The following is a 17,715-nucleotide window of genomic DNA, read 5'->3' on the forward strand; positions in this document are numbered from 1 at the left end:
CAGATAATCCTCGGCTTACGACAATTGGTTTTGCGACCCTTTCAGAGTCACGATACCGCTGGGGGGAAAAGTTACGACTTATCCTCACACTTGGGACCGTCCCAGCACCCCCACAATCGCCTGATCGGGTGCTGCATTTAACGGCCGTTCCCCGGGGTCGTGTGATCCCCATTTGCGACCTGATGAGCAAAAGTCAATAGGGAAAGTTGGGTTTGCTTGATTCACTTAACAACCCCAGGAAAACAAAACTGTCGTAAAAGCGAGTGTGGCTTGTTTAACCCACCGCCTTGCTTAGCATGTAAATTCTGATTCCGATTGTGGTCGCTAAGCTGAGGACTACCTGTAGATCATTCGGTAACAGCTAATTTGCCACAGCAAAGTCCATTCTTCTGCAGCTTCATGGAGACATCCAGGAAAGATGGATATAAACATAAATATCTGTATATATATATTCTATATATATATTTCCCTGAGTTGGGAGCTAATACCCCATAACTGGTCTAAGCCATGGTTTGTTTGTTTAGGAGAGAAGGACTACTCTAAAATGCCCAACGGCAGTGAAACTGCAGGAGGTATCCACCACCCTTGGTCCATCTCCTTCTGCTCCAAAATGGAGGTCTTCCATCCTGGATGGGACCAGCTTGTTCCTGAAAAGGTTTGGGAAAACCAGCCATCCTCCCAAGAGCCACCTCTGAGTAGGACCTCAGGACAGCAAGGGATACGGTTTGACCACCTTGGGTAGGAGAAATTTCTCTCTTAGCTGTTCCTTGCTACTCAAGCTGGTCCCGGTAGGGCAGGGATGTGTGACTGGACACCCCCTGTTCCAAGGAGGTCTGCTAACCTGGTTGACCAGGTCATCCCGTTGGTCAACAGGCTTTTCCAAAGCAACAAAGAGCTCCTTCCAGAACTTGTTGAGGTCCTCCTCCTCAAGTTGTCTTGTCTCCCTAGCCTTCAACCAAGGGCCAAGAGATGGATGGGTTAAAGGTCTTTGGTCACCTCTTGATAGCCCCATGAGATGATGTTCACTGGGAGGAACCACAATGGGCGTCCTTTTCTCCCTCCTGATGCAGAAGGAGACCACCCTTAGCCACCATCGGAAGGGGGCTAATTATGGTTTATTTGCAAGAGGGAGTTGGTGGCATAGTTCTGGAAGAGAGGCTGGAGGAACATGCCGATGGTGCCGAAGATGCAGACAAAGATGAAGATCCACAAGAAGAGACGGTCAATCACCATGGCTACGTACTTCCAGTCCTCGCTGACCTAGAAAGGGGACAACGGACAGAGATTAGCGCCCTCTAGTGGATCTGCTTGGAAGCTGCCTCCTACCACCCTCTAGTGGTGGTGATGGTTATCATCTTGGTTTATTTGGGCCAAAGTAAGGCTAAAACTAATCGCAATTTCTTTCCGCACGCCAAAAAATTCTGCTTAGGGTGCTAGTTTTTGTGAATGTTTTTTTTTAAAGAAAATGATTTAATGGTGAATGGATTTTTCTTGGCAACATTTCCCGGAAAGATTTGGCCACTCTTTCCTGCCTAGGACAAGAAGAGAGAAACCCAGCTGGTTTCATGCCTAAAGCAGAACTATAACTCACGATCGCCCAGTTTCCAAACCAACACTACATCAAACTGGCTCCATAACTTTATGCTGCTTAGTAGAGACTTTGAAACTTCTAGAATGCTGTTTTCAACCCTTAGCAACTTTGAGAGCTGTGGACTTCAGCTCCCAGAATTCCCCAATCAGCATCCTTTAAGAAGGATGAACTTCAACTCACAGAATTCTATGCCTGAATTGCCTGCTGGCTGAGGAATTCTGGGAGTTGAAGTCCATCGCTCTTATAAAGCTGCCAAGGTGCCGTTCTAGACATCTTGGAACGGCCTCCAACGAAGCCAAAATGACTCTCCAGGACATCGGAGCAGAGGTCTCATTTTAGGACCGGCCCCTCAGCTGACTCACGCTCTGATCGTTGTCTTCGCTCTTCATGTGGTCGGCGATGAAGCGCACCCCGTCAATCGCCTCCTCCAGCCCGCAGCAGCAGGTGTCCTGCTGGGGCGCCGCTTGGCCCAGCCGCTCCCGAAATCCGTTGACCCCGTCGGAGCTTTCGGTGAAGGTCCGTCCGCCACTGCTGCTGCTCCCGGTCGCAAACTTCTTGACGGTGGACGGGTTGACGTAGCAGGTGCAGGAGCGGGTCCCTCCTTGGAGGAAGAAGCCACCCAGTGCCCGTTCCTGGCTTTGCCGTTTCTGCCGCAGCTGCTGGCGGGCGCAGCTCTGCCGGGGCTGCTTAAGAAAGAGCAAGGTGGGCAGCTTCTCCAGAAAGACCACCTTGACCCAAGGAGGCATGGTGTGGGTGGTGGGGGAACGATGGTGGACGTTGAGGACGCAGACGCTGGTGACGATGGAGAAGGTGACCAGCACCATGGTGAACATCAGATACTTGCCGACCAAGGGCACGTCCAAGGAGGTGGGCGGCACAATCTTGGAGATGAGGAGCAGGAAGACGGTGAGGGCCAGGAGGACCGAGATGCAGAGCGTCATCTTCTCCCCGCAGTCGGAGGGCAAGTAGAAGACCAGGATGGCCAAGGAGGTGATCAGGATGCAAGGGATGATCAGGTTGATGGTGTAGAAGAGCGGCTTCCGGCGGATGATGAAGTCGTAGGTGATGTCCACGTAGGTGGAGTCGTTGGGGTTCTCATTGCGCCGTCCCGGCAGGGCGATGATGTCCCACTCGCCGCTGGGGGTGAAGTCATCCAAGCTGGCCACTTCGCTCTTCAGCACCAGGTCGATCTCCGTCCGGTCATAGGTCCAGGAGCGGAACTTCATGGTGCAGTTTTGCTGGTCGAAGGGGAAGTGCTTGACCTCGATCCTGCAGGCGCTCTTGTAGATGGCCGGAGGGAGCCAGAAGATGCTTCCATCATAGGAGACCACCGCGTTGGAGTAGAAGGACACCTCATACATGCCATCCGCGCTGGAGACGGGGGAAGAGCAGAAGTCGAGTAGCAACCGGAACAGCACTTAGAGCAGGGGTCTTCAAAGTTGGCCCTTTGATGACTTGTGGACTTCAACTCCCAGAATTCTGGGAGTTGAAGTCCACAAGTCATCAAAGGGCCAACTTTGAAGATCCCTGACTTAGACTTATATACCGCTTCACGTTGCTTTACAGCCCCTCTCTAAGCGGTTTATAGAGTCAGCGTATTGACCCCCAACAATCTGGGGTCCTCATTTTACCAACCTCGGAAGGCCGGATGGCTGAGTCAACCTTGAGCTGGTCAGGATTGAACCGCCCAACTGCAGGCAGCTGGCAGTCAGCAGAAGTAGCCTGCAATATTGCACTGCGCCACCATGGCTCATCTGAGTTTCTAGCCTCTCCTGGCTTAGGAGTCACCCCCTCCTGGCGACTTACTTGTTGTAAAGCACCACATCTGGCAGCCAGATGTGTTTGGAAGGCAGCCGGACCTTCTTCATGTCGTCGAAGTCTTCCGGGTCCCACGTCAGGCGATAGTCTTCCCATTCCTGGAGGGGTGGAGACCACAGAGGCATCCTCTGGAGGCCGTCGCTCAAGTTTGCTAGGGATCCCACCTACCAAATCCCATTTCCCATTTTTGGGCTTTGGGCAACCCTTCCTCAATGTTGGCTAGGGCAAGTTGGAATGTGTAGAAGAGCTTCTGGAGAACAACAGCGGTCCCAAGATGGGAGAGATGTCCTCGGGAGACGTCCAGGCTCTTCCCTCCTGGAGAACAAGCCTCCAGTGGAGAAGACCTTGCTTAGAATTCTGCCTCGCGGACCCTGCCGTTCATTGAGGGGTTGGTCTAGATGGCCTCCAGGTGTCCCCTCCCCTTCATACCTCTCTGGTCCTTACGCATCGATCATTCTGTGCAACTGATTTACCCAACCCTTAGAAGTACGGGACTCTTCAAACTTGGCCCTTTGATGACTTGTGGACTTCAACTCCCAGAATTCCTCAGCCAGGCTGGCTGAGGAATTCTGGGAGTTGAAGTCCACAAGCCATCAAAGGGCCACGTTTGAAGACCCCTGCCTTAGAGGTACATGTATCTCCGTGAGCCTGGAAAAGGAGGGACGAGTCTTACCTGCGTTAACCATACATTCGTAGTCATGATTTGCTCTCGTTCGTGCTACAAATAGAAACGGGAGGGAGGATAGGAAATACCCCCCCAAAAAAGAGAGTGGGTGAACAGGCATGGTCCAGACAGTAGACAAACCCCATTATCAGGTTCCCCCCCCCAAGTCTAGTAGATTTCTGAGAACCCTAATTCAAACAGCCTCTGATGGGGAGAATTGTGGTTATAATTCTAGTCCTGCCTTAGGCATGGAAGCCGGCTGGGTGACTTTGGGCCAATCGCCAGGAGACGGTGAGTTCTAGTCTCGCCTTAGGGATGACAGCCGGCTGGGTGACATTGGGCCATTCCTTCTCCCTCAGCCCAACCCACCTCCCAGGGTTGTCGTTGTGGGGAAATAGGAGAAGGAAGAACTATTCTTTATTAAAAAGAATAATATTAATATTATTAATAATATTAATAATATTAATATGAAAAATATTAAAAGAAAACCAAACAGATACAAACCACGCTGATCAGCTGGGCCAGAGAGACCATCAGCTGCACCGTGACCAATTCGGAGCCGTTGGTGGCCGGGCGGATGAGTTTGTTATACCGGGACGGGTCTAGGAGATGCTCCACCAGCCGTTCCTCCGTGTCGGTCCCGAGACCCCCTGCAAACCAAGCGGGGGTCTGTTAGAAGCCAGTAAAAGCTGCCTTCTTCTTGCGGACCCCGAATTCAGATCTCCCAAACTGGAGCATGCGGGCAGGATTAGAACTCGGCTCTTCGTACGAAATCTCCCTCTCTCCTTTCTCTTTCCTTCTCTCTCTCTCTCTCTCCCTCTCCCTCTCTTTTTTTTTTGGCTTGGGCCTCCTATTCCTTCTCTGGAGCCATTACTAACCAGCTCTGAATGGGCTTGGCACAGCCCTCCGGCACTTAAACAGACTGTCTGCACCACCCGTCTCACTGTTGGGAGTAACGGTGGAAGGTAGACTGCCTCCAAGGCTGGAGGCTTCGTTGACCTTGTTAGTGAAGAAGAGTCTGTTAGAATCAGGCCAGAGCCGAAATTCCCTTCCCAAAATAGCTGCCTAAAATACTATGGGGAACCAGGTTCATTTATATTCTCCGGCAATCCGATTCTCATCTCTTTGGAATTCCCCAGTGGCCGTTGTGAGTAATCTCCCCGTCGTTCTCTGTTGTGCTTGCCAAAAGAGGTAGCGTCATTCGAATTTCAGGAAAAAATGCAGAGGAATCCACCTCTTGGGCCAGGACCCCCAACCCCCTTTTTTTATACAGCCCCCCCCCCGGAGCCTCTTTGCCTGAAGAAATTTGCCTGCGCAATAGCCACAAAATCAGCAATGGAGTTTTTGATCCTTCCAAAGCAGGAAAGCTAAAAATGCTGGAATCAAAAGCCCTCGAGTGGATTTCAGCTCGTCTGGAACCCACTGGAACCAAACCTGAGTCTCTCTGATCCAGTTTGAAAGGAGGAAACAGAGAAAGAGGGATGAGAAGGATGACAGAAAGAGAGCAAGGGGCTTGGGGGCTTCATTCTAGGAGGAAGGGTTTAAAAACTGGGCCTGTTTAGCTGAAAGAAGAGAGTGGAAGCAAACTGGAAATAGGATATTTCATTACTGGGAGAGCTGGAAAGCAGCTGAACCACAAATTGGTTCCTGGGACTGTGGGTTTTGAGTAAAGGTTAGACAGCCATTTGTCTGAAGGTTTTCCTTTGGGGCTGGACTAGAAGACCTCCAAGGTCCCTTAAGATTCCATCCAATCATTAAGGATTCTCTATGATTCTATAAAATATAAAAAAATCCTGCTCAAACCAGTTGAAGTGATGCAGTTCTCCTTTTCTCGAATCATGAATTCCTTGGCTTTGCCCCCAAAATTAAGGATGGTTGCTTTATTCTATTCTATTCCATCCTATTCTTATTCTTATTCTTATTCTTATTCTTATTCTATTCTTATTCTATTCTATTCTTATCCTATCCTATCCTATCCTATCCTATTCTTATTCTATTCTGTTATTATTCTATTCTATTCTATTCCCTATTTTCTGTTCTATTCTATTCTATTCTATTCTATTCTACTCCTATTCTTATTTTTTTAGGATATGGCCTTCCTGTCTCGAACCCCTGGGAGAAGGGGAAAGAGGGCCTAGCTGCTAGAGTCCTATCCCACCGTAAGTTAATAGAGTCACTGAGGGGTTTCAGAGCCCACTAACAATAGCCGTTCTCTTCCCATTGGAATATGCTACCCTTTTCTGCTCCCTCTGGGCAGGGGAAAACGAGAAGGCTCTCCTCCCATTTCGAACAAAGGCCTGGATTAACGTGAACGGAAGGGGTACCGAAAACCACACACTTACTTCTCAGGATCCCCAGGAGGCAGAGGCAGGCGAGGAGAGCCATGGAGGATGGCTTCATCTTGTTCTTTCCGGAAGGAGCATCCCTTCCCTCCCCCAGTCTTCCCTTTTCACCCCCTGGGGGTCTTCAGCAGGTTAGGCTCCAATGAGAGGAGGGTGGGTGGAGGGCAGGGAAATGGGGGGTCTCCAAGGTGGGTGGGGGCGTCGTCCTTCCAGTCTGCCTCCCCCTCCCCAGCCTCTTTAAAAAATGGGCTCTTTCCACCGCGCCGCTGTCCGCGGTGCTGAAATCCAAGCGCGTTTCTACTGCGCTCTCTGTGGTGCTGAAGCGTCTCGGGCAGCTGTGCCGTGCAGCGGTGGGCAGGACCAAAGACCCTCCTCCTCCTCCTCCTCCTCCACCCAATGCGCAGTAAAAAGGGAGGCCGAGCTGCTGTTCCCTGGAGCTTCCGGTGCTTCTGGCTCTCTACATTAGGCAGCTTCTCCAAGGCCTTGGCATCACCGCCTCTGTTTGATGCAGCAAGGAAGACGCCATCCCCTTGGCGCTGGAAGGGGAGGGGGCAGTTCCTTCTGCTGGCTTGGATCCTCCCAAGAGCTGGCGGTCCTCTCCTGCCACGGGGGGGGGGAAATGCATCAGGGATCGGGGGCACCCCTGGGCACAAAAATCCCTGTTTGCCTTAAAAGCGTTTTTTGGCCTCCAAATCAAGAGACAAAGATGCTGAGAAGGAAAGGCTGTGTGCAGACTAAACGGGACTGCCTTAAAACGGTTCGAACGAGGGGAAGTTGATAAAAGAGATTGTTCTTTCTTTTTTTAAAAGCAGATGTGGTAGAATTAGCCTTGGGGTTTAGGCCTTGGAGGGATTTTTTTGTTGGTTTGTTGATCTGTTTATTGAAGCCATCTCAAATAAGTGATGCTGGAGGATGAACGGTGGTTAAAATCAATTAAACACCGAACTGCAATCAGAAAACTACAGGAATCCCTTGACTTTCCACAATTCATTTAGTGGCTGTTCGAAATTACAACGGCACCCCCTTCAAAAAGTGACTTATGAAGGTTTTTCACACCGATGACCGTTGCAGCGTCCCCAGGGTCACGTGATCCAAATTCAGATCTTTGGCAACTGTCTCATATTTATGATGGTCACGGCATCCTCAGGGCCAAGTGATCCCCTTCTGCAACCTTCTAACAAGCAAAGATTCTCCTGCTTGTGCAGGGGGCTGGACTAGACGACCTCCAAGGTCCCTTCCAGCTCTATTCTATTCTAAAATCAATGGGGAAGCCCGATTCAGTTTACAACCTAACAAGTGCAGTGATTTCCTTAACCACTGTGGCAAGAAAAGTTGTAAAATGGGGCAAAACGCACTTAGCAACATAAATTTTGGGCTCGACTGTAGTCCTAAGTCAGGGACTACCTAGATGCCTATAGGAGCCGAGGGGAAATAACCATAAATATTAATATAGGCAGGAAATGAGCCCTTTGCGCCTTCACGACCTTAGGCCCAGGAGCATCACGAGTTCCTCTGGCTGCCAGAAAAGTAGGCTGTGCGCATCCAATTGAGATTTTATAGGCTTTTAGCACTTTTTCTTCTTTGACAGACTTGAATCTGAAAAGCTGGCTCCGAAAGGGCATTTCCCAAGACAGTTGCTAAGAGCGTTTAAGAGTAAAGCTTACACATTCAAAAACCCCAAAGGGCTGGCTGCTTTGGAGTTTTTTTTTAACAAAGCGCCCCGAGGTGGTGGTGGGGAGCCCTGAAGCATTAGCCCCCCCCAAAGGTGTCACCAATAGCTGTTGCAACACATCGGGTCGAACGGATCTCTGCAATCCCAGAGGTTGAAATTTTCTCCTTTTTGATGCGAAGAGAGGACTTGGAGGGGGTGTGGACGATGGATCTGATGTATTTGTGGTTTCTTGACTCAGCTGGGCAATTTCTCACACAGGGTGAGAGAAGCCCTTTGCAGAACGGGAGATGGGAGATGGCAAGCTGCTGACTCCTTTGCAATCTGGTGTGGTTTCGTAGCACACCAGATTTGGGTTGGGGAGACCCAGAGTCTGTTCGACACCTGGGTGGGGGGATGACTCTGAGCCAGCCTCTCTTGACTTACAGCCACAAATCGGGCCCATAATTTTTTTTGCTAAGTGAGACGTGACTTAGCTGCTTGGAAAGTCACAAAAGGGGATCGTGTGACCCCAGGACTCTGCCACCGTCGTAAGTCTGAATCAGTTGCCGAGCGTCCGAATTTCAGTCGCGCAACAAGTGACACTGGGCAGCGCACCACCAAGCTGAAATATATTGAGATGTCATGCTGTTATTTTACGTGAAGATGCCGGTTTTGGATGCTTTAATTTTAAAGATGGGGTTGCTGGTTGCAGCCTACAATCAGTCAAACATCCACTGCAAATTCCTTGGGGTTCTCCACCTATCAGCCCAGTGGGGTGGAATACAATTGTAGAATTATTATAGAATTGTAGAATTGTAGAATTATAGAATAGATTATAAAATAGAATATAGAATATAGAATTATTATTATTATTATTAATTTATTATTTATTATTTATTATTTATTTATTTACTTATTTATTTTCACAATTTTTCTAGATTGAGGAGCATGAAGATGGAACAACGGAAACTGAGCGATCAAGCCAACAGAGATCCAGCTGCTGCTTTTTCAAGCTTTTCTTCCGCCCTCCAGCAGGGGCCGCTATAAAACAGCGATGCCCTTTTTTCCTCGCTGAGAGCCATTATCTGTGGTTGCCGGACGCCGGGCCGCTCTTGCCGCTAATGTTGCTTATCTCTAGTGGCGTCTCTATGTTCAAAGATGGCGTCCGCCCCTTCCGCCCGGGGACCAGAAGCGCCCGTTTCTATGCCGACGGCGTCGCGTTAGAGGCCTACCCGGCCTGCCCCTCCCTCTCCCTCTCTCTTTCTCTTTTTCTATCTCCCCCGCCGGGGCTCCGCCTCTTCCTCCCTTCCTCAGTCGGGGCTGCGCGCGCCGCCAGGGCTGGGCAGTGCGTGCGGTGCGTGCGGTGCGGCGTCACTTCCGACTGCGGGCCCTTCCCGGCCGCCATCTTGCGGTGTGGGGGGACGCGGGGGGCCCCGGCGCGGCGGCGGGCCGCTCGATGGGACGATGCAGCGCGCGGGGCCGGGCGGGGCGGGGCCTGGCGCGGCGGCGGGGGCGGGGCCGGGGCGCGCGCTGCTGAGGCGGGAGCTGCGGCTGCTCGAGTCCATCTTCCACCGCGGCCACGAGCGCTTCCGCATCGCCCGCGCCTGCCCGGACGAGCTGGGCTGCGAGTTCCTGCCCGGGCCGGCCGGGGGCGGGCCGGTCCGTATCCATGGCAACATCACGGTGAGGGCTCTCCCCCCCTCTCCCTCCCTCCCCCGGGAGAGAAGGAGGCCCGTCGCTCCAAGCGGGCCGGCGGGGCGGGGCTTAGCCAGCGGGAGGGGCGGGGCTTGCGGGGACTCCAGGTCCCATCGTTCCCGGCCGATGGAGCCCGGCCCAGGAACTGAGATTCAGCCCAGCAGGAGGGAAGCCAGGTTGGATGGTGGTTAGGTGGGTCTGGCTTGCCTCCTTTGTCCCTTGGACTACAAGTCCCATTGCTGCAGCCCCCTGTAGTCCTCTCTTGGGCTGCAGCTCCCGTTTGAAAACCGCTCCTCTTCCTCCTCCTCCTCCTCTTGGACTACATCTCCCATCCCAGCATCTCCTCCCCCTCCTCTTGTATTCCATCTCCCATCCTTGCAGTCCCTCTCCTTGGTTGGACTACACATCCTATCCTGCCCTTCCTTTCCCCTGTTGGACGACATTTCCCATGCCTCCTCTCTTGGATTACAACTCCCACCCATGCATCCCCCTTCTTCTCCACCTTTGGACTACCCATCCCAGTATCTCCTCCACTTGCCCTACACCCCCCATCCTGGCCCCCTCTCCTTCCTCTCCTTGACTACAGCCCCCATCCCTCCTCTCCTCTCTTGGACTACAACCCCCATCCCAACACCCCCACTTCCCATCCTGGCCCATGGGCCTCCCGCCAGGCAGCCTCTTCCCCCAGCGCCCCCCTTGGCCTGGGACCTGACCCCCCCCCCGTTCTCCCCCCAGGAGGCCTACCCGGCGGTTCCCCCCATCTGGTCGGTGGAATCGGAGGACCCCAACCTGGCGGCGGTCTTGGAGAGGCTGGCCGACGTAAAGAAGGGCAACACATTGGTGAGACAGCGGGCGGCGGCGGCGGGGCGGTTGGGGAGGGGGCTCAATCGGAAGTTCAACTGGGGGGGGCTGGGCAATCCCCTCCCGGTCCTGATACCCCCCTTTCTGTCCGTCAGCTCCTGCAGCACCTGAAACGCATCATTTCCGACCTCTGCAAACTCTACAACCTTCCTCAGCATCCAGATGTGGAGATGCTGGATCAGCCCTTACCTGCTGAACAGGTAAGACCCCCCTCCCCCCAGTGCTGGGCCCTTGGGGTGGACGGGCGTCCCCTGAGCCTTGGAAAAAAAAACCTCGGGGAGGCTCAGAGTTTGCCTCCGCAACATGCAGGGAGTCCTCGAACTTACAACGGTTCCTTTAGTGACCATTATAACCTGAGTAATCTGGCTGTGCGTACGGACAATCCTCAACTCACAACGTTTAGTGACCCTTCAGAGTTACCACATCACTGAAAAAAAGGGGCTGTTTTTCACACTTACGACTGTCACAGCGTCCCCAGGGTGATCAAAATTCAGGCCCTTGTCATATGATCAAAATTCGGATGCGCGGCCACTGGTTCGTATTTACGACGGTCGCAGTGTCCCCCTGGGGTCACGTAATCCCCTTTGGCGACCTCCTGACCAGCAAAGTCCAGGGGGGAAGCCGGGTTCACTTAACGACGGGGATGACTAATTTAACAACTGCAGTGATTCCCCTTAACAATGGTGGCAAGGAAGGTGCTCAAATGGGGCAAAACTCAACAAGTGTCTCGCTTAGTGACAGAAGTTGTGAGAGTTGTGGGTCGAGGACTGCCTGTGGTTTGCCTGGCGATCTTCCCTTGGGCCCTTGGACCGGGAGGGGGATCCTGGCAGCAGAGCTGGAATCCCCGGATGCGGTTGGGAGACCGACTTGGAGAGATCTGTTTGAAGGGGGATCCCTCGCTTGGGACCAGTCGATCCCATCTTGTTTTCCGTTTGCTCACAGAACACGCAGGAAGACGTGTCCTCGGAAGAGGAAGACGAGGAGATGCCCGAGGTACCCACTACATAGCATATGTATATATGTATGGTTAGGGTTATATATTCTCTTTTGAGAGCAGGCCTCAGAATTTCATTTTTTTATGTGGGCCAAAGTGTTCATAGAAAAAAAGGGATAATAAAGGTTATCTATCATATATCATCTCCCTATCTCTATCAATCTGTCTTCCTATCTTCTCTATCATTCTTTCCTAATTATCTCTCTCTCTCTCTCTCTCTCTCTCTCTCTCTCTCTCTCTCTCTCTCTCTCTCTCTCATTCTATCTATTTCTACCTTTATCCCAAATTATCCACCTATATATCTATCACCTATCTTCCTATCTTCTCATTCTTTCCTAGTTCTTTCTATCATTTCTATCATCTGTCTATCTTCCTCTTTCATTCTTTCCTAGTTATATCTATCTCATTCTATCATTCTATTTCTATCACCTGTCTATCTTCCTATCTTCTCTATCATTCTTTCCTAATTATCTCTATCTCATTCTATTTCTACCTCTGTTCTCTATCATTCTTTCCTAATTATCTGTCTATCTATCTATCTATCTATCTATCTATCTATCTATCTATCTATCTATCATCTATCTATCTATCCATCTCATTCTATCTATATCTATTTCTACCTTCAGTTATCTATGTTCTCTATTATTCCCAATTATCCATCTATCTAATCTATCTATCTTCCTATCTTCTCTCTCACTCTTTGCTAACCTGTCTCTGCCTGCCGCCTGCCTATATTTCTCTACATATCTGATCGTCTTGGGCTCTGGCACTATCAAAAGCTCTGCCCCCTTTGAGCCAGTCTGCCCATCGGAGGGGCTAAATTCCAACCTCGGACTCCCACTTGTCCTCCCCCCCCCCAGGACACGGAAGAGCTGGACCACTACGAAATGAAGGAGGAAGAGCCAGTGGAAGGGAAGAAGGCGGAAGATGACGGGATCGGCAAGGAGAACTTGGCTATTCTTGAGAAAATAAAAAAGAATCAGAGGCAAGATTACTTAAATGTACGTGTCGCCAGGGGGGGAGGGCAGTGGGGGGTAACCTGGGGGGGCTGGGGGAGGGAGGGAGGGAGGGAGTAGTCTTGGGGGAGATCTTCACCACCACCCCCCATGACACCTGGGACTTCAAATCCCATGATTTGGGATGACTCGCCCACTGTGACAGTCACAATTTCCTGTGGTTCGTCTCGTGGTCCACAAGTCTCCCTCCCTACACCTTGAACTGCCCCACTAATGACCTCTGGGAGCCCCCCTCCCCGAATTGGTCCCATTGGGGTGATGAAATGTCCCCCCCCCTTTTTTTTCTCCCCCCCCCAGGGAGCGGTGTCTGGGTCCGTGCAGGCCACCGACCGGCTAATGAAGGAACTCAGGGACATTTACCGATCAGCAAGTTTCAAAGGTGGTGAGTATCGGGGGGGGGGAGAGGAGGGGATGGGGGACCCCTTGCTTTGAACTTTTTGGGGGGAGGGGGCTCCGCAGGGCCCTGTCCCGCCTGCCTCTAAGCTCCCTCCCTTCTTTCTCCCCCTCCCCAGGAAACTATGCAGTGGAACTCATGAACGACAGCCTCTACGACTGGAACGTGAAACTGCTGAAGTGAGTCGCCCTTTCGATAACTTTATTCATTCAATTTATTCATTCAATTTATAATCTCCCCCCCCATCCTTCTCCCCCCTCCCCAAATCGCCCCGGGGAAGCGACTCTGGACGGCTTTCCCGAGCGATAAAACCCTGAAAATGAAGCCAGGTCAAATAAAGTTTCATTTAGTGACCATTCCAAGTTATGATTTTTAGGGGGGTTTTAATTATATTTTAAATTCGACAAATATTTAATATTCTTTTTAATTAATTTTAAATTTGTATTGTTTTGTATGTATTTTAAATAGATTGTCAGCCGCCCTGAGTCCTACGGGAGAAGGGCGGGATATAAATTCAAATATAAATAAATAAATAAATAAATAAAATAAAATGATGGCACGGGGGGGGGGGGGAAAGTGACTTAGGGACCGTTTTTCACACTCGAGACCGTTGCAGCGTTCACCCCACCCCCAGGGGTCACGTGATCAAAATTCCCACGCTTGGCGACTGACGGTCGCAGAGTCCCAGTTCAAGCGATCCCCTTTTGCGAGCTCTCCGTCAATGGGAAAGCTGGGTGCATTTGAATGACCAGAATGGTCGTAAAACGGGGAAAAACTCAACGAAGGCCTCGCTTAGCAACTGAAATGGGCTTCGACCAGCTGGACGTGAGGTTCCATCGCTTCCCATTTGTCTCCTAAGGTTTTTTTGCCGACCGCCTCTCTTTTTTCCCCGCAGGGTGGATGAGGACAGCGCCCTGCATAGCGACCTGCAGATCCTGAAAGAGAAGGAAGGGGCCGATTTCATTCTGCTCAACTTCACCTTTAAGGTCAGGCTGGCCAGCTGGCCGGCCCCCGGGAGGGTCGGGGGGGGCAACAGAACGGGCTTGCTCAGTTCCCCCCTCTCTGCCTTTCTCCCTTCAGGATAACTTCCCCTTCGACCCCCCCTTCGTAAGAGTGGTGTCGCCCGTGCTCTCAGGAGGGTGAGTATCTCCCGTCGGTCGGCGGAGGTTGCTGTAGGCCACTTTGGTCTACAAACCGGGAGACGGGGAGTTCTAGTTCCGCCTTAGCCAGGAAAGCCAACCGGGGGACTTTGGGCCAGTCACCAGGAGACGGGGAGTTCTAGTCCCACCGTAGACAGGAAAGCCAGATGGGGGACTTGATTTGTCTCTTTCCAATCTCTCTCCCGTCAGGTACGTCTTGGGGGGAGGAGCCATCTGCATGGAGCTTCTGACCAAGCAGGTGAGCAGGGAAGGGGGGCAGCCAGGGGGGCTTGGGGTCCCAGAGAGATCGGGGGGGGAGGGAGGGATCCCGCTTCCCTCCGAATGACTCCTTGTCCGTCTCCTCGGCAGGGCTGGAGCAGCGCTTACTCGGTGGAGTCGGTCATCATGCAGATCAGTGCCACCCTGGTGAAGGGCAAAGCCAGAGTCCAGTTTGGGGCAAACAAAGTGAGCGATGGCGGGGGGGCTTTCCTTCCCTCCCTCCCTACTCTCCTTCCTTCCTTCCTTCCTTCCCACCTTCTCAATTTTCTTCCTTTCCTCCTGTTCTTTCTTTCCTTCCTTGCTGCCTTTCCTCCCTCCTTCCATACCCTTCTTCCTTCCTTCCTTCCTCCCTCCCCTTAAGTCACCATCTTGTGGCTTGTTTTGAGAGTATTGGGATTAAGCCTGGACCCACACAGACCCATCCTGGCCTGTGGCAGTTTCCATGCTCTTTGCTTTCGAAAGGACTTAAAAAGTTGGCCTCTACCTTATTTATTTTTTTTACAAAATAACTCAAGCTGTCGAACCAACCTTTCCCCCTCCTCCTCCTCCTCCCCACGACAACCCTGTGAGGTGGACCACATTGCCTATCCCTGCGACTAGCCATCTCATTTCCCAACCCCCCCCCCTTTCCTTCTATTCCCATCAGATTTTTTTGGCCAGGATCTTCTCAAGCCTCTTTTTTTCCCCCTTCTCTTCCCCCCCCCAGAATCAGTACAGCTTGACAAGAGCCCAGCAGTCCTACAAATCCCTAGTCCAGATCCACGAGAAGAACGGTAAGGCTTCATTTTGCGACCCTAACCCGGACGGTCGTATCTCCGGGACCGCCTGCCTCCAGACCCCCCATTGACGTCATCCAGTCCTGGCTACCTTGCTCCATCCTGAAACCGCTTTTGTTTGCCTCCCTTCCTCCCAGGCTGGTACACGCCCCCCAAGGAAGACGGCTAGCCACGGCGCCGACGGAGCAGGACCCCCCACCCCACCCCGGACCCCCCACCCCTCGCTGGACACTGTGCTCGGACTGCCTCTGAGGACATTTTTTCTCTCCCTGGATTCCTTCGCCAGCTCTTTGAAAGAGCATCTGCCACGGCCTCTCGGCTTGGGCTCCTTATAAACATTTGCGGTGAGCAGCCCAGGCCTGGCTCGGACCCTCGCTGGCAGGCGATTGATTCTCTCCCCCTCTCTCTTATTAAATGGGGGGAAGGAAAAAAAAAAGGAAGGAAGAACGAAAGGAAGAAAAAACAACACCCCACACCCACCCACATGCAAACTCCTGATTTTTCCCCCCCCCCCCCTCTTCCGGCTTCTCTGCTGCTGCCGCTGCGGTTCTTTAAACGAAAAAACAAAAAAAATTGCCTCTTCCTTCCGCGCTGGATTTAATTTATTTTCTTATTGTTTTTTTTTTCCACGTACACGGCTCCCCTCTTCCTCTCCCTCTTCTTTCCCTTTCCCCAGCCCTCCTAGCCTTTTATTTCTTTTTCTTTTCTTTTTCTTTCTTTTTTTTTCCTCTCCCCCCTTTCGTTTCGTTTTGGTTACAGTGTATGATGGATGTCTATGGGGGAAAAAAATATGTATCTTTGGAAAAACAATTACATTTGTTAATTTCAAGGGGGTCTGGCGGTACCTCTGTCCGTGAAAAGGGGTGGGGGTGAGGGCGGCAGTGGGGGTGTCTCTCTCTCACACACACACAAACGCCTGAGGGATAAATTTCTTCCTTCTGGGTCTCGCCCTGCCTGTTTCTTGGCTGGCAAAAGAAAGGAGAAAATGGCACAAAATTATAAACTTCAAATTTCAGAAGCGAATCTGCCTTTTGCTACTCTTGCTAAGGGCAAAAAATTTTTTCCCTCATTCTCTGGGTCCTCATTTAACGGCCAAAAAGGGGCCTGGGATTTTGGAGGGTAAGTTGTGGCAGGCGTTAAAAGTGGAAGGCCCAGTGTCCTGATTTTTTTTTAATTTTAGGACGGTTTTCCCCAGGGTCATAAAGCGAGTCACTTAAGTAAACCACGTCCTTGTGAAGCGGATCAGTTCTACCGAACGGGTGTTAAAAGGGGGCAAAAATATTGGTCACAAATTGGAAGGCCGCAACTGGTTGTTAAAAAATGCAGTTGGGATTGCGTGGAGAGCGGTGATAACTTGAAGAATGGGTTTTAAATAACTTTTGGCAGGGTATGTGTGTGTGTCGTAATTTGGAACCATTGTGAAGCAGTGGGTCATTAAGCGAGGAACACTCGTTCAAATTTTCAGAGAGAAAAATTGAAAAGCAAAACCGGGTCAAAAACAATTTCGGGTTGCTTAGATTGCTCTCTTCAAATCCTGGCTGCAAAATCCTGTTTTCCAAAAACAGACACGGGCACTGATCTGTTTCACTTAAGGCAGGCCATCGGCACACCCGTTGTGATCACATTTGTGTGAGCAAAGAATTGGTCTTTTTCAACCCCAGGCTGTTGGAGAATATCTTGAGTCCCCCAAAAGCAGATTAAATACTGGCAAAAGAGAGCCGTATTAATCTGCAGCAGACCCCAAGCAGGAAGGATCTGGGAGAATCTATCCAGATTAAATCCATTTTCTTTCCAGATTTAATCTGTTTTGTGAGCTACAGCGTCTTTCATCATGTGTGTGTGTGTGTGTGTGTTAAATCCATTTTCTTTCCAGATTTAATCCATTTTGTGAGCTACAGCATCTTTCATCATATATGTTTCATCATCATCGTTTGTCTTCAGTGTTATTTTTAACCATATGTGTGTGTATATATATATGTATATATATGGATGGATGGATAGGTAGATAGATTAGAGAGAGAGAGAGAGAGAGAGAGAGAGAGAGAGAGATAGGCACTCAACACAAACACACATATATGATGAAAGACGCTGTAGCTTACGAAAAAATGGATTTGTGTGTGTGTAAAAAGGCTGTGTGGCTCTGGAGAGCTTTTGTTGCCTCTTTCTAAAATTGATTTGATTTGATTTGAGAAGGGAGATGACCCTGTTAGCTTCTTAACTACTTACCTTGCCTCAAAAGCTGATCTTGCCCTCTTGAGGACTAGAAACTTAACCTCCCCCAAATCTAGCCATTTCCAAAGACAGCAAAGTAAGACTTAGCGGATCCTCTCTAGCATTCTGCACTTCAAACCTCTCCCAGATTTGAAGTAGCCTAATCTGTTCAGACTAGTGCAATTTTTACACGAGTCATGATAATCTTAGTAGCAAAGACTCCCTTCCCCCGTACACACCTTTCTATCAATTAAAAATTAATCGGCATCAATTAATTAATCGGT

The 17,715-nt window shown here is 50.8% G+C and overlaps 2 protein-coding genes across 2 annotated transcripts; one reads left to right on the forward strand and one right to left on the reverse strand.

The window, feature by feature from the left end:
• Positions 1–1,104: 1,104 nt before the first annotated feature.
• CHRNB2 (cholinergic receptor nicotinic beta 2 subunit) lies at positions 1,105–6,461 on the reverse strand. Its single transcript, XM_029283614.1, has 6 exons — positions 6,416–6,461; positions 4,578–4,723; positions 4,083–4,127; positions 3,398–3,507; positions 1,954–2,962; positions 1,105–1,260 (listed from the first exon to the last, which is right to left on the reverse strand). The coding sequence occupies exons 1-6, from the start codon at positions 6,456–6,458 to the stop codon at positions 1,105–1,107; spliced, it is 1,509 nt and encodes a 502-aa protein (XP_029139447.1). The 5' UTR covers positions 6,459–6,461.
• Positions 6,462–9,530: 3,069 nt separating this feature from the next.
• UBE2Q1 (ubiquitin conjugating enzyme E2 Q1) lies at positions 9,531–15,406 on the forward strand. The gene is made up of 13 exons (XM_015813334.1): positions 9,531–9,749; positions 10,497–10,601; positions 10,718–10,822; positions 11,565–11,615; positions 12,477–12,617; positions 12,930–13,014; positions 13,145–13,205; positions 13,922–14,012; positions 14,107–14,165; positions 14,376–14,424; positions 14,535–14,630; positions 15,151–15,217; positions 15,358–15,406. Exons 1-13 carry the CDS (start codon positions 9,531–9,533, stop codon positions 15,387–15,389), a joined length of 1,161 nt encoding a protein of 386 aa, XP_015668820.1. The 3' UTR covers positions 15,390–15,406.
• The last annotated feature ends 2,309 nt before the right edge of the window (positions 15,407–17,715 follow it).

This window comes from Protobothrops mucrosquamatus, unplaced genomic scaffold, assembly GCF_001527695.2.
Source record: "Protobothrops mucrosquamatus isolate PMUCROS unplaced genomic scaffold, P.Mucros_1.0 scaffold154, whole genome shotgun sequence".
Taxonomy (NCBI): Eukaryota; Metazoa; Chordata; class Lepidosauria; order Squamata; family Viperidae; genus Protobothrops; species Protobothrops mucrosquamatus.